Source organism: Vicia villosa, linkage group LG6, assembly GCF_029867415.1.
Source record: "Vicia villosa cultivar HV-30 ecotype Madison, WI linkage group LG6, Vvil1.0, whole genome shotgun sequence".
Lineage (NCBI taxonomy): Eukaryota > Viridiplantae > Streptophyta > Magnoliopsida > Fabales > Fabaceae > Vicia > Vicia villosa.
In genome coordinates, this window is record NC_081185.1 from 157,395,686 (window position 1) to 157,412,124 (window position 16,439).

Consider the following 16,439-nt stretch of genomic DNA (forward strand, 5'->3'; position numbering starts at 1 on the left):
GCTAAAGCATATTGATATTGCAGCTCTTAGAAATGGGAGACAGTTTAGTATGCAGCAAAGAGAGGAATTGCTTTCTCCTATCACTATGGAGGAAATTGAGAGAGCTTTGCATGGGATTGGTGACCTTAAATCCCCAGGGGTTGATGGTTTCAATGCAAAAAATTTCAAATCTTGCTGGTATATTGTTAAAACTGATGTTGCAAAAGCTGTCTTGGAATTCTTTGAGCAGGAGAGGTTGTATCTTCCTTTCAATAAAACTGCAGTTACTTTAATTCCTAAGAATGAGGGGGCTAAACATGTTAAAGACTATCGCCCTATTGCTGGATGTAGTACATTTTATAAAATTATCTCAAAGATCCTTACAGCTAGATTGGGGAAGATGCTGCCTAGTGTTATTCACTTATCTCAGGCTGCTTTTGTTCCAGGCCAAGTGATACATAATCATATTCTACTTGCGTATGAATTGATGAAGGGTTATGCTAGAAAGGGAGGCACACCAAGGACTATGATCCAGATGGACTTGCATAAAGCGTACGATATGGTGGATTGGTTTGCTTTAGAATTTGTGTTACAAGAAATTGGAATGCCTAGAAGATTCATCAATTGGATTATGATTGTCGTGACCACGATTACTTATACTTTCAACATCAATGGTGAATACACTAAGGATATGCCTGCAAAGTGAGGTGTTAGGCAAGGGGATCCCATATCCCCCTTGCTCTTTGTGGTGATGATGGAATATTTGAATCGTTTGATGGTGCAAATGCAGTTGAATCCAAAGTTTAAACATCATGCTAGATGCAAAAAGTTAGGGTTCACTCACCTTACATTTGCAGATGATGTGCTTCTTTTCTGCAGGGGAGATGTCAATTTTGTGGAAATTATGTTGGATACTATTGCTGAGTTTTCTCAAACAACAGGATTGGTTGTGAATCCTGCTAAATGTCAGATTTATTGTGGTGGGGTGGATACTGACAATAGGCAGCAGATACTGGGTGCTTCTGGTTTCAAAGAAGGGCAGTTACTTGTTAGGTACTTGGGTGTACCACTAACTGATAAGAAGCTCAACATTAAATACTATCTGCCTTTGGTGAACAGGATCCTAGAAAGACTTAAACACTGGTCCTCTAAGCTTCTTAGTGCTGCAGGGAGAGTGAGGATGGTGAAGTGTACTATCACTGCCATAGTCCAGTTTTGGATGCAAAGCCTGCCTATCCCTAAAGGAGTCCTGCATCATATTGATACCATGTGCAGAAGTTATATTTGGGCTGGTACTGCTGAGATTAGCAAGAAGAGTCCCCTAGCGTGGCATAAGGTTTGCAAGCCCAGAAGACAAGGAGGCCTAGGTATTCTTAATCTGACAATGTGGAACAAAGTGGCTCTAACTAAGTGTCTATGGAATCTCTGCAAAAAATCTGATAGTTTATGGGTTAAGTGGGCATATCCACTATATGAAAGGTAGGGAAGTAATGGATACTGTCATTAATTCTAGTGCTTCTTGGATCATGAAGGCTATATTACAGCAAAGGGAAAACATTGTGAGTTACAAACAGGTCTGGGATAAGTTGTTATGCTGCACCAGGTTTAACTCTAGTCAGATCTACAATGCTATGATCGATGATGGGAGCAGAGTGGTCTGGAGACATTTGTTTGTTAACAATAGGGATAGACCAAAAGCTATTCACACCACTTGGCTAGCGTGTCATGGTAAGCTTGGTACTAAGGATAGACTGTATCGTTTTGGCATGATTCATGAGCAAAGATGCAGTATGTGTGATGATACAGATGAGAATTTGGAGCACCTCTTCTTTGCTTGCAGAGTGGTGAAAAGCATTTGGAGTTATGTGTTACAGTGGTTGGATATTCAACTTGAGCCAAAGGCTTGGTCTACTGAATTTGCGTGGATTTTAGAGAATATAGCTAAGAAAGGGTGGAGAGCAAATCTTTTAAAGCTAGCCTTCACCGAAACGATCTATGGTATATGGCGGTACCGAAATGATATGATTTTTGGTGCTAATACACAGAGATATAAGAGTATAGATACTAGTAAAGACATTATAGAAAATATCATGTATAGAGGATGAGCATCAAAGAAGCTTAGAGACCATATATCATCTTTGATGATTTAGAGTTGTTGTTTTTTGTTGGTTGGACTATAGAGTCACCTTGTATCTAATGTTTGTTTTTTGAATTAATAAAATATCTTGATTCAAAAAAAAAAAATTATAACTTTTTCAAAATTATGTGGTATAGAAAAAATAAGAAAAGAAAGAACAATATTATAAATTTAAAATAAAATCTGCAAATGTTGGAAAAATTAGAAACATAATCAGAATTATTTATTCAATTTTTTTTGTTAAAACAACATTTTTCAGAAGAAATTAATTTATTAAAATTATAACCAAAGAATACCATATAAATATGGAAGATTAATTGTAGAAATAAAATTTAAATATATAAAAAAAAATCAAAGAAGGTTAGATCTGATTTTAAAATATATATAAATTAAATTAGATATAAATAAACGGCTAAATAAAAAGAAAAAACTTAACAGACTTTTATGGAAGAACATATTTTTAATTTTTATTTAGCTAAAAAATAAATTTATTAAATAGAAAAACATCTCATTCTTTTAGAATATGCCATAAATTATTACCATAAAAAAATATTATTCTTTTAATTTATATATTTGGCTTAATTGCAACTTTAGTCCTCCAATTTTATCTTTTTCTTGATTTTAATCCCTTTATTTTAAAAACCACTATTTTAGTCCTCATTTTAAGTTTTCTGTGCAATTTGTGTCCCCCTATTTTGCTTTTTTCTGCAAAATTAGTCATTATTTCTGTCTCTTTTTCAACAGAAAATTCAGAAGGGGGACTAAAATCGTGGTTTTAAAAATGGGGAGGCAAAATCGAAAAAAAGACAAAATAGAGGGACCAAAGTTACAATTAAGCCTATATATTTTTATTTTTATTGATAAAAACCAAATCAAACCAATCAGATCTACAATAAAAAAGGGAAAAGATAAAAATTTATTGTTTTACCTACCATCAAAAAATGTTTTGGAGATAAAAATTCTAATGATTTATAAAAAAGATAATGCAAATGAAACATATCTAACTTCAACTTATCTTTTCATATCTTTGATTGTTTTGCATGCGAAAGATTTATATCCAAGCTAGCTCTGCTTTGAAAAAGGTGGAAGAGATTAAGGCAATCAATAATATGTAATTTGTTTGAAATAAAGTAGATCAGATCATAACAAAGGGAAAATAAAGATAAATAAGAAAAAAACATGAAAGTTACCGGAGATAATGAAGTTTGATAGAAAGCAACCTTCTGCAACAAAGTGGTACAAGAGGAAGAAGGAGAAAAAAATGGTGAAACGTGCACTAAAGAGAGAATGGGTGTGTTATAGCTATTAAATTAGGGTTATTATTTTTAGTTAATGTATTGGGTCAACCCATTATAATTCTTTTGGATAAAGGATGATAATTGAGTTGGAGAAAATAGAAGGTAATCTATTTGTACACGGAAACATGAAGTTATTGATCAAAATATTGATTATTAACGGGTTATGAAGTTACTGATCAAAATATTTTTTATTAATTATACATTCAATTATTATTTTTTTACGGGTAATCAAATATTTTTTATTAAAAAATATACATTAGAAACAAATGCGCGTCCCGTACTAGAACCCGTGCGAACGCACGAATTTGTTATTAATTTGAAAAGATAAAAGAGTCCTACTAAATTCACTTATATTTTGTATGTATATTGTTATAGATTAAGAGGGTTCGTATAAAAAATTGAATTGGAAATAACACAAAAGAAGAAAAAATTAAGATGAACGAACCAAGTGTTGATGATTGTTGATAGCTAGCAGCGGAACGAAAAGAAAAAAAGGGAAAACAATTGAATGAAAATAATCTGCATTAATTTTCCATTATTTGACAGCTATGTACAATGTGCTATATATAGCAATAAAGACAGAAAACTAGCCGTTAGGCTGCTACAAGTGGAAACATGAGATAAAAGAGGAATAAATTAAGTTTTAACACCCCCCCTAAAACTGGAATGTATGTCCAACAGTCCCAGTTTTGCTAACAGAGAATTGAACTGCCCCGAATGAAGTGGTTTGGTGAATAAGTCGGCTATTTGGTTTTCAGAATTGATTGGCATGAGATGTATAGTTTTGGCTTGTAGTTTGTCGCGGACGAGGTGGCAGTCCATTTCGATGTGCTTGGTTCTTTCGTGGAAAACAGGATTGGTGGCGATGTGGATGGCACTTTGGTTGTCGCAGTAAATGTTAACAGGGTTCGGATGAGGAATGGAGAAGTCATGGAGAAGGAAGAGCAGCCATTGAGCTTCACAAGATGTGTTTGCCAATGCTCTGTATTCTGCCTCGGATGATGAACGAGAAACGACTGGTTGCTTCTTGGACTTCCAGCTGATTAAATTATCACCAAGGAAGAAGGTGAAGCCTGTTGTGGATCGTCGTGTTGTAGGACAGGCCCCCCAATCAGAATCTGTGAATCCTGTCAGGATGAGAGAAGACTGTGAACGAAAAAACAGTCCCATGGATGGAGCATTCTTCAGGTATTTGATGATCCTATGTGCAGCCTGTAGGTGCGTGTCTGTTGGAGCAGCCATGTGTTGGCTTAGCCTGCAAACAGAGTATACAATGTCAGGTCTAGAGTGAGTGAGATATAGCAGCTTACCTATGAGTATTCTGAACTGAGATGGGTCGGTGAGAGGGGAATCCGTCGAATTGTCTAACTTGTGGGAGGGATCCATTGGTGTAGGAGCAGGTTTGGCCCCTAGCAATCCTGTGGATTCTAGCAAGTCTAAGCAGTATTTCCGTTGGCAAAGAGTGATGCCTTTGGATGATCGTGCAATCTCGAATCCAAGGAAGTAACGGATGTAGCCTAAGTCTTTGATGCTGAATTGATTATCTAGGGCCTGTTTGATGTGGGAGATATGTTGTAGATCTGTCCCTGCAAGAATTAGATCATCTACATAGGCCAGAAGAACAGTTAAGTTATTGTTATAATTGAAAGTAAATAAGGAATAATCAGCTTTAGATTGTGTAAAACCAAGGTTCAGCAGGGATGTGGTCAGCTTGTGATTCCACTGTCTGCTAGCTTGTTTAAGCCCATAAATGGACTTTGTGAGCTTGCAGACCACGTTTTTGGCAGCTGACAGACCTGGAGGGCATTTCATATAGACTTCCTCTGTTAGATCACCATGTAAAAAAGCAGTATTAATGTCAAGTTGGTGAACGTGCCAATTAAGAGAGGAAGCAATAGAAAGTAATAGCCTAATGGTTGTCATTTTGACGACAGGGCTAAAAGTTTCTAGATAGTCTAGGCCCTCTGTTTGGTTGTATCCCTTGGCAACAAGGCGGGCTTTATACCTTTCTATTGTGCCATTGGGATGAAATTTGTGTTTGAAGATCCATTTACATCCTATGGCCTTTTTGTTGGGTGGAAGGGGAGTAAGAACCCAAGTGTTAGTATCTTTTAGGGACTGCAATTCATTTTGAATTGCTTGTTGCCAATTGGGATCAAGGATGGCAGTGGTATAGGATGTTGGTTCAGAAACAGTGGAGATATTTAAGTTAAAGATTTTGTATGAAGGAGATAAATTATCATAATCAATATAATGAGATAGAGGGTAAGGAGTAGTACCTGATTGAGTAGGAGATTTGGGAGAATGTGTACCTGAGAGTAGTGCACAATGGTAATCTTTGAGGTAGGAAGGAGGTTTAGGAATACGAGAGGATTGTCTAACTTGGGTAGGTGCAGTAGGTAAGGGAGAAGGAGAGGAGGGAGCAGGAGATTGAGTGTGGATTGATTGTGGTGTGGGGACAGCAGTCGGAGAATGAGTGGTGTTGGAAGGAAGAACAGGGTCATTTGTTGATGTTATAGGATAGTCCACATGAGCAGTGTTTGGGGAATGATATATGGGGTGAGGTGCAAGGTTTTCATTTTGGTGTGTGTTTGTAAAGGGGAAGATGTGTTCAAAATGAACAATGTCACGAGAGATGAAGATGTTTTTGTTTTGTAAGTCGTATAGCAGGCAGCCTTTGACTCCATTTTGAAAGCCAAGGAATACACACTTTCTTGATCTAGAGTCCAGTTTGGTTCTAGAAACAGGTTTTGTACAGGCATATACAAGAGAGCCAAAGATTTTCATATGCATGTAATCAGGTACAGTATTGTAAAGCAGTTTATAGGGACATTCATAGTCAAGAAGTTTAGAAGGCAATCTGTTTATTATGTGCACAACATAAGAAAGTGCGTATGACCAGAAATTATTAGGTGTGTGAGATTGAAACATAATGGCACGAGTAACCCCAAGGAGATGTTGATGTTTTCTTTCAACGATCCCATTTTGTTGGGGTGTATAGACACAAGATGTCTGATGATGGATCCCTTGAGTGGTATAAAAATTTTTCAATGAAAACTCGGGTCCATTGTCAGACCTAATGGTCTTGATGGTGCATTGAAATTGTGTTTGAATATTTTTAACAAAAGATTGAATTAAGAAGGAAACTTCAGATTTGTTTTTCATCAGAAATATCCAGCAGAAACGACTAAAGTCATCAATAACAGTTAAGAAAAATTTATGTCCAGGAATAGACATAATGGAGATAGGCCCCCAAATGTCCATATGCACTAGTTCAAAACATTTAGTACTCTTAGTGTGGCTATCAGGAAAAGGATTACGTTTTTGTTTAGCATGAAAGCAAGCATCACAGGGATCAACAGATTTAGGCAATTTATGTAAAGGCAAGATTTTATTTAGGTGTTTCAAAGTATCAATACAAGGATGGCCAAGTCTATTGTGCCAAAGAGTAAAAGTGTCTAACATGTTTATATGGGAATGGGGAACATTATGAGAGGAATGAAGAGTGTGTGCAGCAGGTAATGTCAGGGAGTAAAGTCCATGGTGGATCCTAGCTGCACCAATCTTCATTAGGGTAAGGTTCCCCTGTATGATGCAAGTAGTGGATGTGAATGTGAGTTTGCAATTCAAAGATTGGCATAGTTTGGATACAGATATGATATTAGTGAAAAAACTAGGAATATATAGAACATCATGTATATGAAGGACATCAGAGAAATATATGGAACCAGATTGGTTAGTAGTTACAACTGCTCCATTAGGGAGTTTAATGTTGATGGGAGAAATTGTGTTTATGGTTTTAAACATGGACAATGAGTGGCATACATGATCTGTAGCACCCGTATCTAATAACCAGTCAGAAAAATCTATATTGGTGTTAGCTAGAATGATAGGGGTCATACCAGAATGTGAAGTTTGGAGATGTTGCACAGTGTTGGAGTTGGATGAATCATTTTGTTGAAGAAGAGCAAGAAGAGCTCGTTGCTGATCAGTAGTCAGAACGGATTGATTGGAGCTTTGAGGCATCTCATCAATTCTGTCATTTGTTGATTCTTCCGTGGAAACTTGTGCTATTTGTGGTTTCTTCAAATATGGGGGAAGACCATGCTTCTTGAAACAAACCTCTATAGTGTGACCTGGTTTGTTGCAATAAGAGCAGATTTTGATACCTTTAGCTTTCGAGTAGGAAGGAGTCTTTGATGCTTGTTCAGATTGTTGACCTTTGGGATTTGATTTGTTGATGTAAGCGAGGAGTTTGTCCTCGCCAATCGGTTGAACGGTTTGCCTTTCTTGTTGAATTAGAAGAGAGAAAACTTTGTTGACTGAGGGAAGAGGGGCCATGAGCATAATTTGGGCGCGAACAGGCGCATAGCATTCATTGAGACCCTTGAGGAATCGGATAACATAGTCGTTATCACGATATGTCTTGATGGTAGAAGAGAGTGAACAATGGCACACAGGTTCACAAATGCAATTGGGGATGGGTCGAAAATTATCAAATTCTTGCCATAGTTTCTTGAGTGTGGTGAAATACTGTGTAATAGTTTGGTCGCCTTGTTTCTGCGCATAAATTTCTTCTTGAAGATCAGAAATACGAAAGATATCACCTTGATGATAGCGTTCGTGAAGCTCGTCCCAGATTTCCTTTGCTGAGTCCATCCATAGCACACTCTCAGAGATTTCTTTATCAATGGAGTTGGTGAGCCATGCCATCACCATGTTGTTGCATCGGTCCCATGCGAGATATTTTGAGTCAGAAGATTGTGGTCGAGGGAGGGTACCGTCGATGAACCCTAGTTTGTTCTTCGAGCTGAGAGCGAGTTTGATGGCGCGGGACCACGAATGGAAGTTATTGTTGTTGAGAGCAGGGGAAACAAGAGATAACCCTGGGTTATCACTGGGGTGCATAAAGAAAGGGTCGAGCATGTCGGTTTGGTAGGTTCTTGGTGCAGCACCATGGTTGGGTTTGGGGTTTTTGATGGTGGAGTTCGTTGGAGATGATGAATCGTCATCAGAAGCCATGGATGTTGTGAAAGGTAAGAAAAAATCGGAGGAAGAAAGGGAGAGACGAAGTTGGGAAACAAAAGAAAATGCAGAAACCAAGAAAGGTGAGAGAAAAGAAAGAAAGAGAAGAAGATTCGAGGGAAGAGAAAGGAAGAGGATAAGGAAGAAATCCTGGAAAAAAAAGAGCCAATGAAGCAAAGAAAGAGAGGATTACGTGAGACACGTGTAAAAAAGAGACAGGCTGGGAAGAAGATCAGAGGAATCTTTCCACTGATACCATGTTGATAGCTAGCAGCGGAACGAAAAGAAAAAAAGGGAAAACAATTGAATGAAAATAATCTGCATTAATTTTCCATTATTTGACAGCTATGTACAATGTGCTATATATAGCAATAAAGACAGAAAACTAGCCGTTAGGCTGCTACAAGTGGAAACATGAGATAAAAGAGGAATAAATTAAGTTTTAACAATGATCAAGAATATCTATCTCTCTTGTTTGATCTCTCTCCCTTTCAAATTTCTTTTTAAAATGTTTCTCTCTAACAACAACAAAAATTAAAAGTGGATCTATAAAAAAGAAAACAAAAACTACAATATTCGTTTTTACACTCTTTCTCAAATTGATTAATAGTTTGAATTCAAAAGATCCAACAATACTTTATACAATAATTTACAACAAATGTAAATAGTTGTTCTGTCACACATCTCATACACAGCATCATAAGAAAAACATTAACAAAAAAGAAATAAATTCTCTCAGTTTAAAATATATAAGTGAGCATTGCAACAAACACTGAGAAGAACCTAATGCAAATTTTTTTAACCCTTGTCACATACTGAGTGGGGAGTTATCTATACGAAATTCAAAATAACTATCAGTATTTAGTAATGCATGAATGTTGTTTTGGGATTTTATATGAATCACCTGCAAACAGATCTCTTATCGGTGAAGGAGACTTGAAGACAAAAATCCAATTTTATAGGAAAATAAAAAAAAGATTAAGAATATGAGAATGAGTATAAATTTTCTCTACATTTGAGTAAAGTGAAAATTCAATTTCCATAAAACAGGAATTTAATGGGGAAAATTTGAACAGACTACAAAGATCATATTCTCATCTACTAATTATTCTTTATCTTTGGTGGTGTTTCAATTAAAAATTTCAAGTACCTCTTTTTCAGAGATACAAAAAGAATACTTATAAATAAATGAGTTAATTAATCAAGATAATTTTCTAAAAGATGAAATTGGAATGAAAAAATGAAACCATACCAAAAAGGGTTAACCCTCTTTAGCTATTATTATATATTATACTTTATAGACGTTTGAGGTTTTTTTAGTATAAAAAGATACCCACAATCAAGATCAATATAATAACATTTATTTTGTGAGGATTTCCATAGAAAATAGAAATTAGTACGAATGATGTAATCAATTTTTTCCTTGTTTCACAATAAATCTTACTGCTTCTTGACTTTTATATTCCTTCATTCCTCATGATTATATATCACTGGAAATAAGAAAAATAATAATAAATTATGAAACGAGAAACCAATAAAAGAGAAACGGAACAAAAAAAATAAAATGCAAGACTAAATATAACAATACGTAGCGAAAGACGAAAAAATAGAGAGAATAAGAAGAATAAAAGGTATTCTTGCAGAAAATATTAAATCGGGTGACTTCCGTATAGGAATAGGGAGAGCCTCAATACGATGAGTTTATGTAAGATTTTAGGGGGTTTGGGTCTATTATCAAAGTAGTAAGATAGAGTCTGGCTTATCCCTCTTGCGGGAGCCCCTATGCGTCTGTATCATGTGAATGATCAGAGATCCCTTTTCCATTCTCCAAGACTCCTTATACAGGCGAGTCCTTGGTCGAATGGTCATTAATCCATTCTCATAACGTTTGTAACCGTCCATAAGCATTGTAACGTTCTAATTAATCATGTGTAACCGCCTATTTAATGGTTTGCAACCGTTGTCTATTTGTGTTCTTTAAATGGATATGGGACCGGTACCCGGATGTTAGGTGACCCGAGCAATATCTCGACCAGGACATAGACTTATCTTGTCGGCCACCCCTATTCTCACCCCCTTATTTTCTTGTTGTGTTGGCTTTACTCCCATGTTGTAGATGCTCAAGTAGAGACTGAGAAGTCTTAGATGCTGTTGTGAGGAAGATGACTCATGTCTTCTTTGTTTGTCATTTTTTGTGTTCATTTAGTACTTGGTGTCACTCAAATAGTGTAACAATGGGGATGTGATCGTTATTTCTTTATTTTGCTTATTGTTAAATTGTTATGAAAATAATATTTTATTTAACTTGAAGTTAATTCTATTTGAGACTATGAGATGTTTAAAATGTTTTATAAATTTCACTGCGATGTGTTTAAGTTGTAAAAATGTTTTATGTTGAGAATGTGTGACACCCTATTGGTGAAAGTAAACTCTGATTATTTTATAAATTGTGCGTCAAAGAATTGGGGTGTTACATGGTCGGACTTCAATAAGTGTGTCAGACTCTACTTTGCGGGGTCAAGGTGGATTGGCATCTTTGGACTTAGATCTTCTTCGGGATATTTGGGATGCTTAATCATTTGATTTGGGGTCGGGGAGATTATGGTTAGCATTTGCAGAGGTCGGTGTACCTTCGACACCCCTTCGATTTTTTATTATGCATAATCTCCCGAGTAGTTAAGCCTGGTATGCTCTATTGTACGTGGATTGTTCTTCTTCATGATTCACACTGCCGGTTGTTCACATAGTCTTTTCTTTGGAATAAGTCTGGGGTGTTGGGGAATTCTTCTTCCAACGGGAAGCCATGTTTCCCTTACTTACTTCATCGGTTGGATACTCAGTCGATCGTTTAATCTCCTGAGTTACCTCATATCTGAGACTTCCTATCATCTTGCAATTCTCTTATCATTTTGTAGTCACAGATCCCTTGTGGTTTTCCGGGATTGGGTTATGGTCGTTACGACGATGAGACATCTGACGAGAGGCTTTTATGATGATGAGACATAAAGAGTGGGCCAACTATGGGACCATTTGAGTGAAGGTATCCCCGGAATATTGCTTGGTTGGAGGTGAGATTAGACTCGATCAATTTTGGCTCTGTGAATCTGGATCTAGATCTGGAGGGATTCATTGATCGGTTTTACCAAGGGTTTGGGATCGAGACTTCTCGTCGGTCGAAACATCGTAGAATTAGATCTTGGCCCAAGGATGATTGTTAATGTCATTACTCAATGGAGCAAGATAAAAAAAAGTGATCGATCAGACTTTGGCGGACTCCGCCACCGCGTAATCGAGACTTTGACTTTAGGGAGCTTTGATTCTTTCGCCGAAGATGATTTTGAATTCAGATATGAGAATCGAACGTGGAAATCTTAGGAATCAAAAGTCGATTCTTATAGACGGCGCCACTGTTCTATTGTGGAACCAGAAATAGATAAGATTGCGGAAACTACGACGGAGCGAAGCTTTGCGAGTGATTTTGCGATATGGCATTGTGGATCAAAGGTTGCGATCACGATGTTTCTTGAACGGAAGATGTTGATCTTGAAAAAACGTCTTTAATCAGTGACGATCTTGAATCAATGTTGGTTACCTCTCATACGGTGGACCTAAGGGTACCTTCATGGTTAATACTCCAACTTCAAAGTTAGTTTGGGTTCAAGATAATTGTGGTAAAAGTAAAGATCAGAGATTGTATACCTGAAAATGTAATTATTGTTATTTTTATTGTTCACGTGATTATTCCAAATAAAAGGTGATTACCAATAATTCAAACATTAAAAAGACTTAGACTATCAAATCTATCAACTAAAAACTCCATATAATTTAACTCAAATTCTAAAATTTGTTAAAAATAACAGATTTTACTATCAATATCAACATCTATCTTTTCGCATATCAAAACATGTATTTTTTTTCCTAACTAAACCAATTCTTTAAAATATCCAGCCAAATTTTAACTTTTGGTCAAGATTACATGAGTAAAATACATATAAATTATGATCGAAAACTAAAAATATTGTTGTCAATTACATTGTTTTAGTATTATTTCATATATATTTTTAAAGTGGATGTAATATATATATATATATATATATATATATATATATATATATATATATATATATATATATATATATATATATATATATATATATATATATATATATATACACACTCCGGTTTATATTATTATTATTTTAAATTTTTTGTCGAAATTATTATTATTTTAATTTATTAAATAATGAATAATATATTGACTATTAAATAAACTAAATATATTAACTATTAAGAAAAATTATAATAGAGACAAAAGAGAATAATAAGAGAGAAAGATAAATTGAGGTGTAACTAGGATGGGCAAATTTTATCCGGCCGATTTAAACCGATCGATCCGTTGAGTATTGTGAGATATTGGATCGAACTCTAGTATGGTCGAAGGGTAACTTCTTGGTTCGACAGGATTAAGCATGAAGTCGAAGGTTGTTCACATGCTTTTGTCGAAGATGCTAGGGTTATTAGCATGTTAAATTAGGTTTTAGTGTTTAAACCCTAATTTGTTAAGTTAGCTTGTTTATTAAGTTGGCTTGTGTGATGGGCCTTGTGGAAAAAGCCCATTAGTTAGTCTGTTAGGTTTTATTATAAATAGCATACTAGTCTCTCATCATTGCTAAGCTGCAAATCCTAATTTAGGGTGACAGAGGTTATTTGTTATTCTTGTAAACTTTTAATCTTGTTTTAAGAGAAAGTAAAAGAATAGTAGTTATAACCAATTCTTGTGTTCTTCTTATCTTCCCTAATTCCTATTATATTTTGTTCTTGACATCGTTTTTCACAACAAATTGGTGCGGTGAGCGTGAAGCAAATGCCTTCAATAAAGTATGAGATTGAAAAGTTCACCAGAGTGAATGATTTCGGTCTGTGGCACTTGAAGATGAAAGTCCTACTGGTTCAGCAGGGTTGTTTGGAAGCGTTAAAGGGAGCGGCGGCTATGGACGTTGCGTTAACAGAAAGAGAGAAGACATTGCTGAGTTGCAAGTTTTTCCACTGTATGTAGTTGATAAAGCTTAATGAAGAAAGCTAGTTTGTTCCCTTGATGTTGTAGAGTTAGGTCCAAGATGGAGATTTGTGAGATATTGGATTGAACTTTAGTATGGTCGAAGGGTAGCTTCTTGGTTCGACAGAATTAAGCATGAAGTCGAAGGTTGCTCACATGCTTGTGTCGAAGATGCTAGGGTTATTAGCATGTTAAATTAGGTTTTAATGTTTAAACCCTAATTTGTTAAGTTAGCTTGTTTATTAAGTTGACTTGTGTAATGGGCCTTGTGGAAAAAGCCCGTTAGTTAGTATGTTAGGTTTTATTATAAATAGCATACTAGTCTCTCATCATTGCTAAGCTGTAAATCCTAATTTAGGGTGAGAGAGGTTATTTGTTATTCTTGTAAACTTGTAATCTTGTTTTAAGAGAAAGTAAAAGAATAGCAGTTATAACCAATTCTTGTGTTCTTCTTATCTTCCCTAATTCCTATTATATTTTGTTCTTGAAATCGTTTTTCAAAACAATTATTTTGTGCAATCGGATTGGGTCGGATTGGGCATCAGATTGATTTAGTTGTTTAATTTGAATATTATAGAGTTGTTTCGGTCGGACTCGAATGATTATTTTAGATCCGTCAAAAGTGAAATATGATAGAATTCAATTAATATTTTTTTTATTTTTTTTATTACTATAAAACTAACATATTATAACAATAAAATTTAGAATTTTGTTTAGATTATTATTATATTTATATAGCTTAACGTTATGCTATCATAATAATATAAGAATATGTATTATACAATTTTGAATGTAATTTAGTTTGTAGTTTAAAGTGTGATAATGACCAAAATAATGTCAATAATATTATAAATGTTATATAATAATAATAATAATAATCAATAATAAAAATAGTTATTATTTAGTTATTTTAAAATTTTGTTTATTTTTTTATAATTAAAAAATAAATATGTAAAATTTTATAAAAAATAGTAATTTTAATGAGTTTGTTTCAATAAATATTAAACCGATAAAATTCACCCGACTTACCCGCTTAACATATTGAATCGAATTTGATGAAAACCGAATTTTTCCCGATCCAAATTAAATCATTAAAATGAAAATGCAGTTTACGTTTGATTTAAATTTTAGGCTCGATATTGACTCAAATTAATCTATTGTCCACCCCAAGGTGTAACATAACACATGATGTCGGTATGTCTAACAATTGAAAAATATGTGAAATCATTAAGATAGTACAAAGAAAAGATTGCAGAACTCATGTATGTGGTTTTGCTTATCTGACTGTTTTACACGGTAGGGAAAGTCGCATTCATCTTGAAAACCATCATCATCAAGGATTAGAGATGACCACAAAGTAGAGAACTACTCCTATATTTTTCCTTCTAATATTTATCAATCACAAATGTCTAAGTATATTATAAGCTACATTCCATGTGCTATTAGTGGAGTGATTAGCGGCATCTTTTGCGGGTTATCATCGCCCTTAACATCAACACATTCGTGTAATGAACATTCACGTTGGACCATGTTATTGCATCTCCATTTTGGATACATTACACTATCATTTCTCAAGTTTTTGTTTATACATAAAATAATTAAAGTTGGGTAAGGATCTATTCGATAAAAATAGCGGTTGACTGATACGTTAATTGAAGTATCTTATAATTTTTACTGATGAATTATGATCGATAACTTATTGTTTATAACTGATGGTTGAGACTAATAATTGATAAATTAATTGAAATATTTAGTAAAATTTACTGTTAAACTAACTTATAAATATAAAATAACACAAAAGATATTTAATACATAATTATTTTATTTTAAATTAAAATAAATTATAAAAGATAAAAATGAATTTTTGTAAAAATAATAAGGACAAAAAAGGAAGAAAAAATATTAGTTATAAGCCAAAACGTTATTTAAAATAGCGTCTCAAAAATAAGATATAAGCTCGTGATGAAAAATTGTTATCAAACAAGTCTAAATTATCATATGAGCTTATAAACTATAAGCTATAAGCTCAAAAACGTGTTTTACTAAACAGAACCTAAATCTATTATATTAGATTAAGACCTGCGATGCGCAATTGTAAATTAATTTTTATTTGATTTATAGTAAATTTAAATAATATTCAATTTTTAAAAAAAATATGATTAAAAAGTTATATTATAATAATTTATTATGAATTATAACATAGACAACGATGTTTTTTTTAATATATTTGTTGAAAGTAATTCCTTGTGTCGAAACAGTTTATTCGACAGAGACATAGGACTGTCGAAAAGATTTGTTTTGTTTAAAAGTGTGGAAACAGTTTATTACTCACATATTTGTTTTAGATTTAGATAGATTTGATTTAGATTTAAAATAGATTAGATTTAGTTCCAAAATAGGTATTTTGAACTTTTATAGTTTTGGGTTTTGGCTTAGGGAGCAAGCTAACCTAAATCTATAAATAGGGAGTAACCCTTATTATTTTGTAATCAAGTCAAAAGGTTGAATTTACAGAATTTGCAGTTGCAAGTGAATAGCAAAGTTTTTCACATTTTGTGGGCAGAGAGTTACTCTGCAGAAACCCTAATATATTTTCTTCTTTAAATTTCTTTTCTCTTTTCATTGTTATCGTGTATTGATAACAATCTTGTTCATCAATATTGGTAGAAATTCATCATAGTTTTTGGTGGATTTCTAACATCTGGTATCAAGAGCTCCGGTTTATCGCTCAAGGGAAGAAGAAGAAGAAGAAGAAAATCACGATGGTGGTGAATTATGGGAATGGAAATTATCCAGCAAGTCTACCAATTCTGAAAGTAGAAAACAATGAGAATCGGTGCAAACAGATGAAGATTCTATTCAGGTGTCAAGGTCTTTAGGATCTTGTACAGGATGAAGTAGAAGAGCTTGAAGAAGACGCTTCAGAAGAAAAAAACATGAAGAA

The 16,439-nt window shown here is 34.3% G+C and overlaps 1 protein-coding gene across 1 annotated transcript; it reads left to right on the plus strand.

Moving 5' to 3' along the window:
- Positions 1-1,469: 1,469 nt before the first annotated feature.
- On the plus strand, positions 1,470-2,084 carry LOC131615108 (uncharacterized). Its single transcript, XM_058886611.1, has one exon. It carries the CDS (start codon positions 1,470-1,472, stop codon positions 2,082-2,084), a length of 615 nt encoding a protein of 204 aa, XP_058742594.1.
- The last annotated feature ends 14,355 nt before the right edge of the window (positions 2,085-16,439 follow it).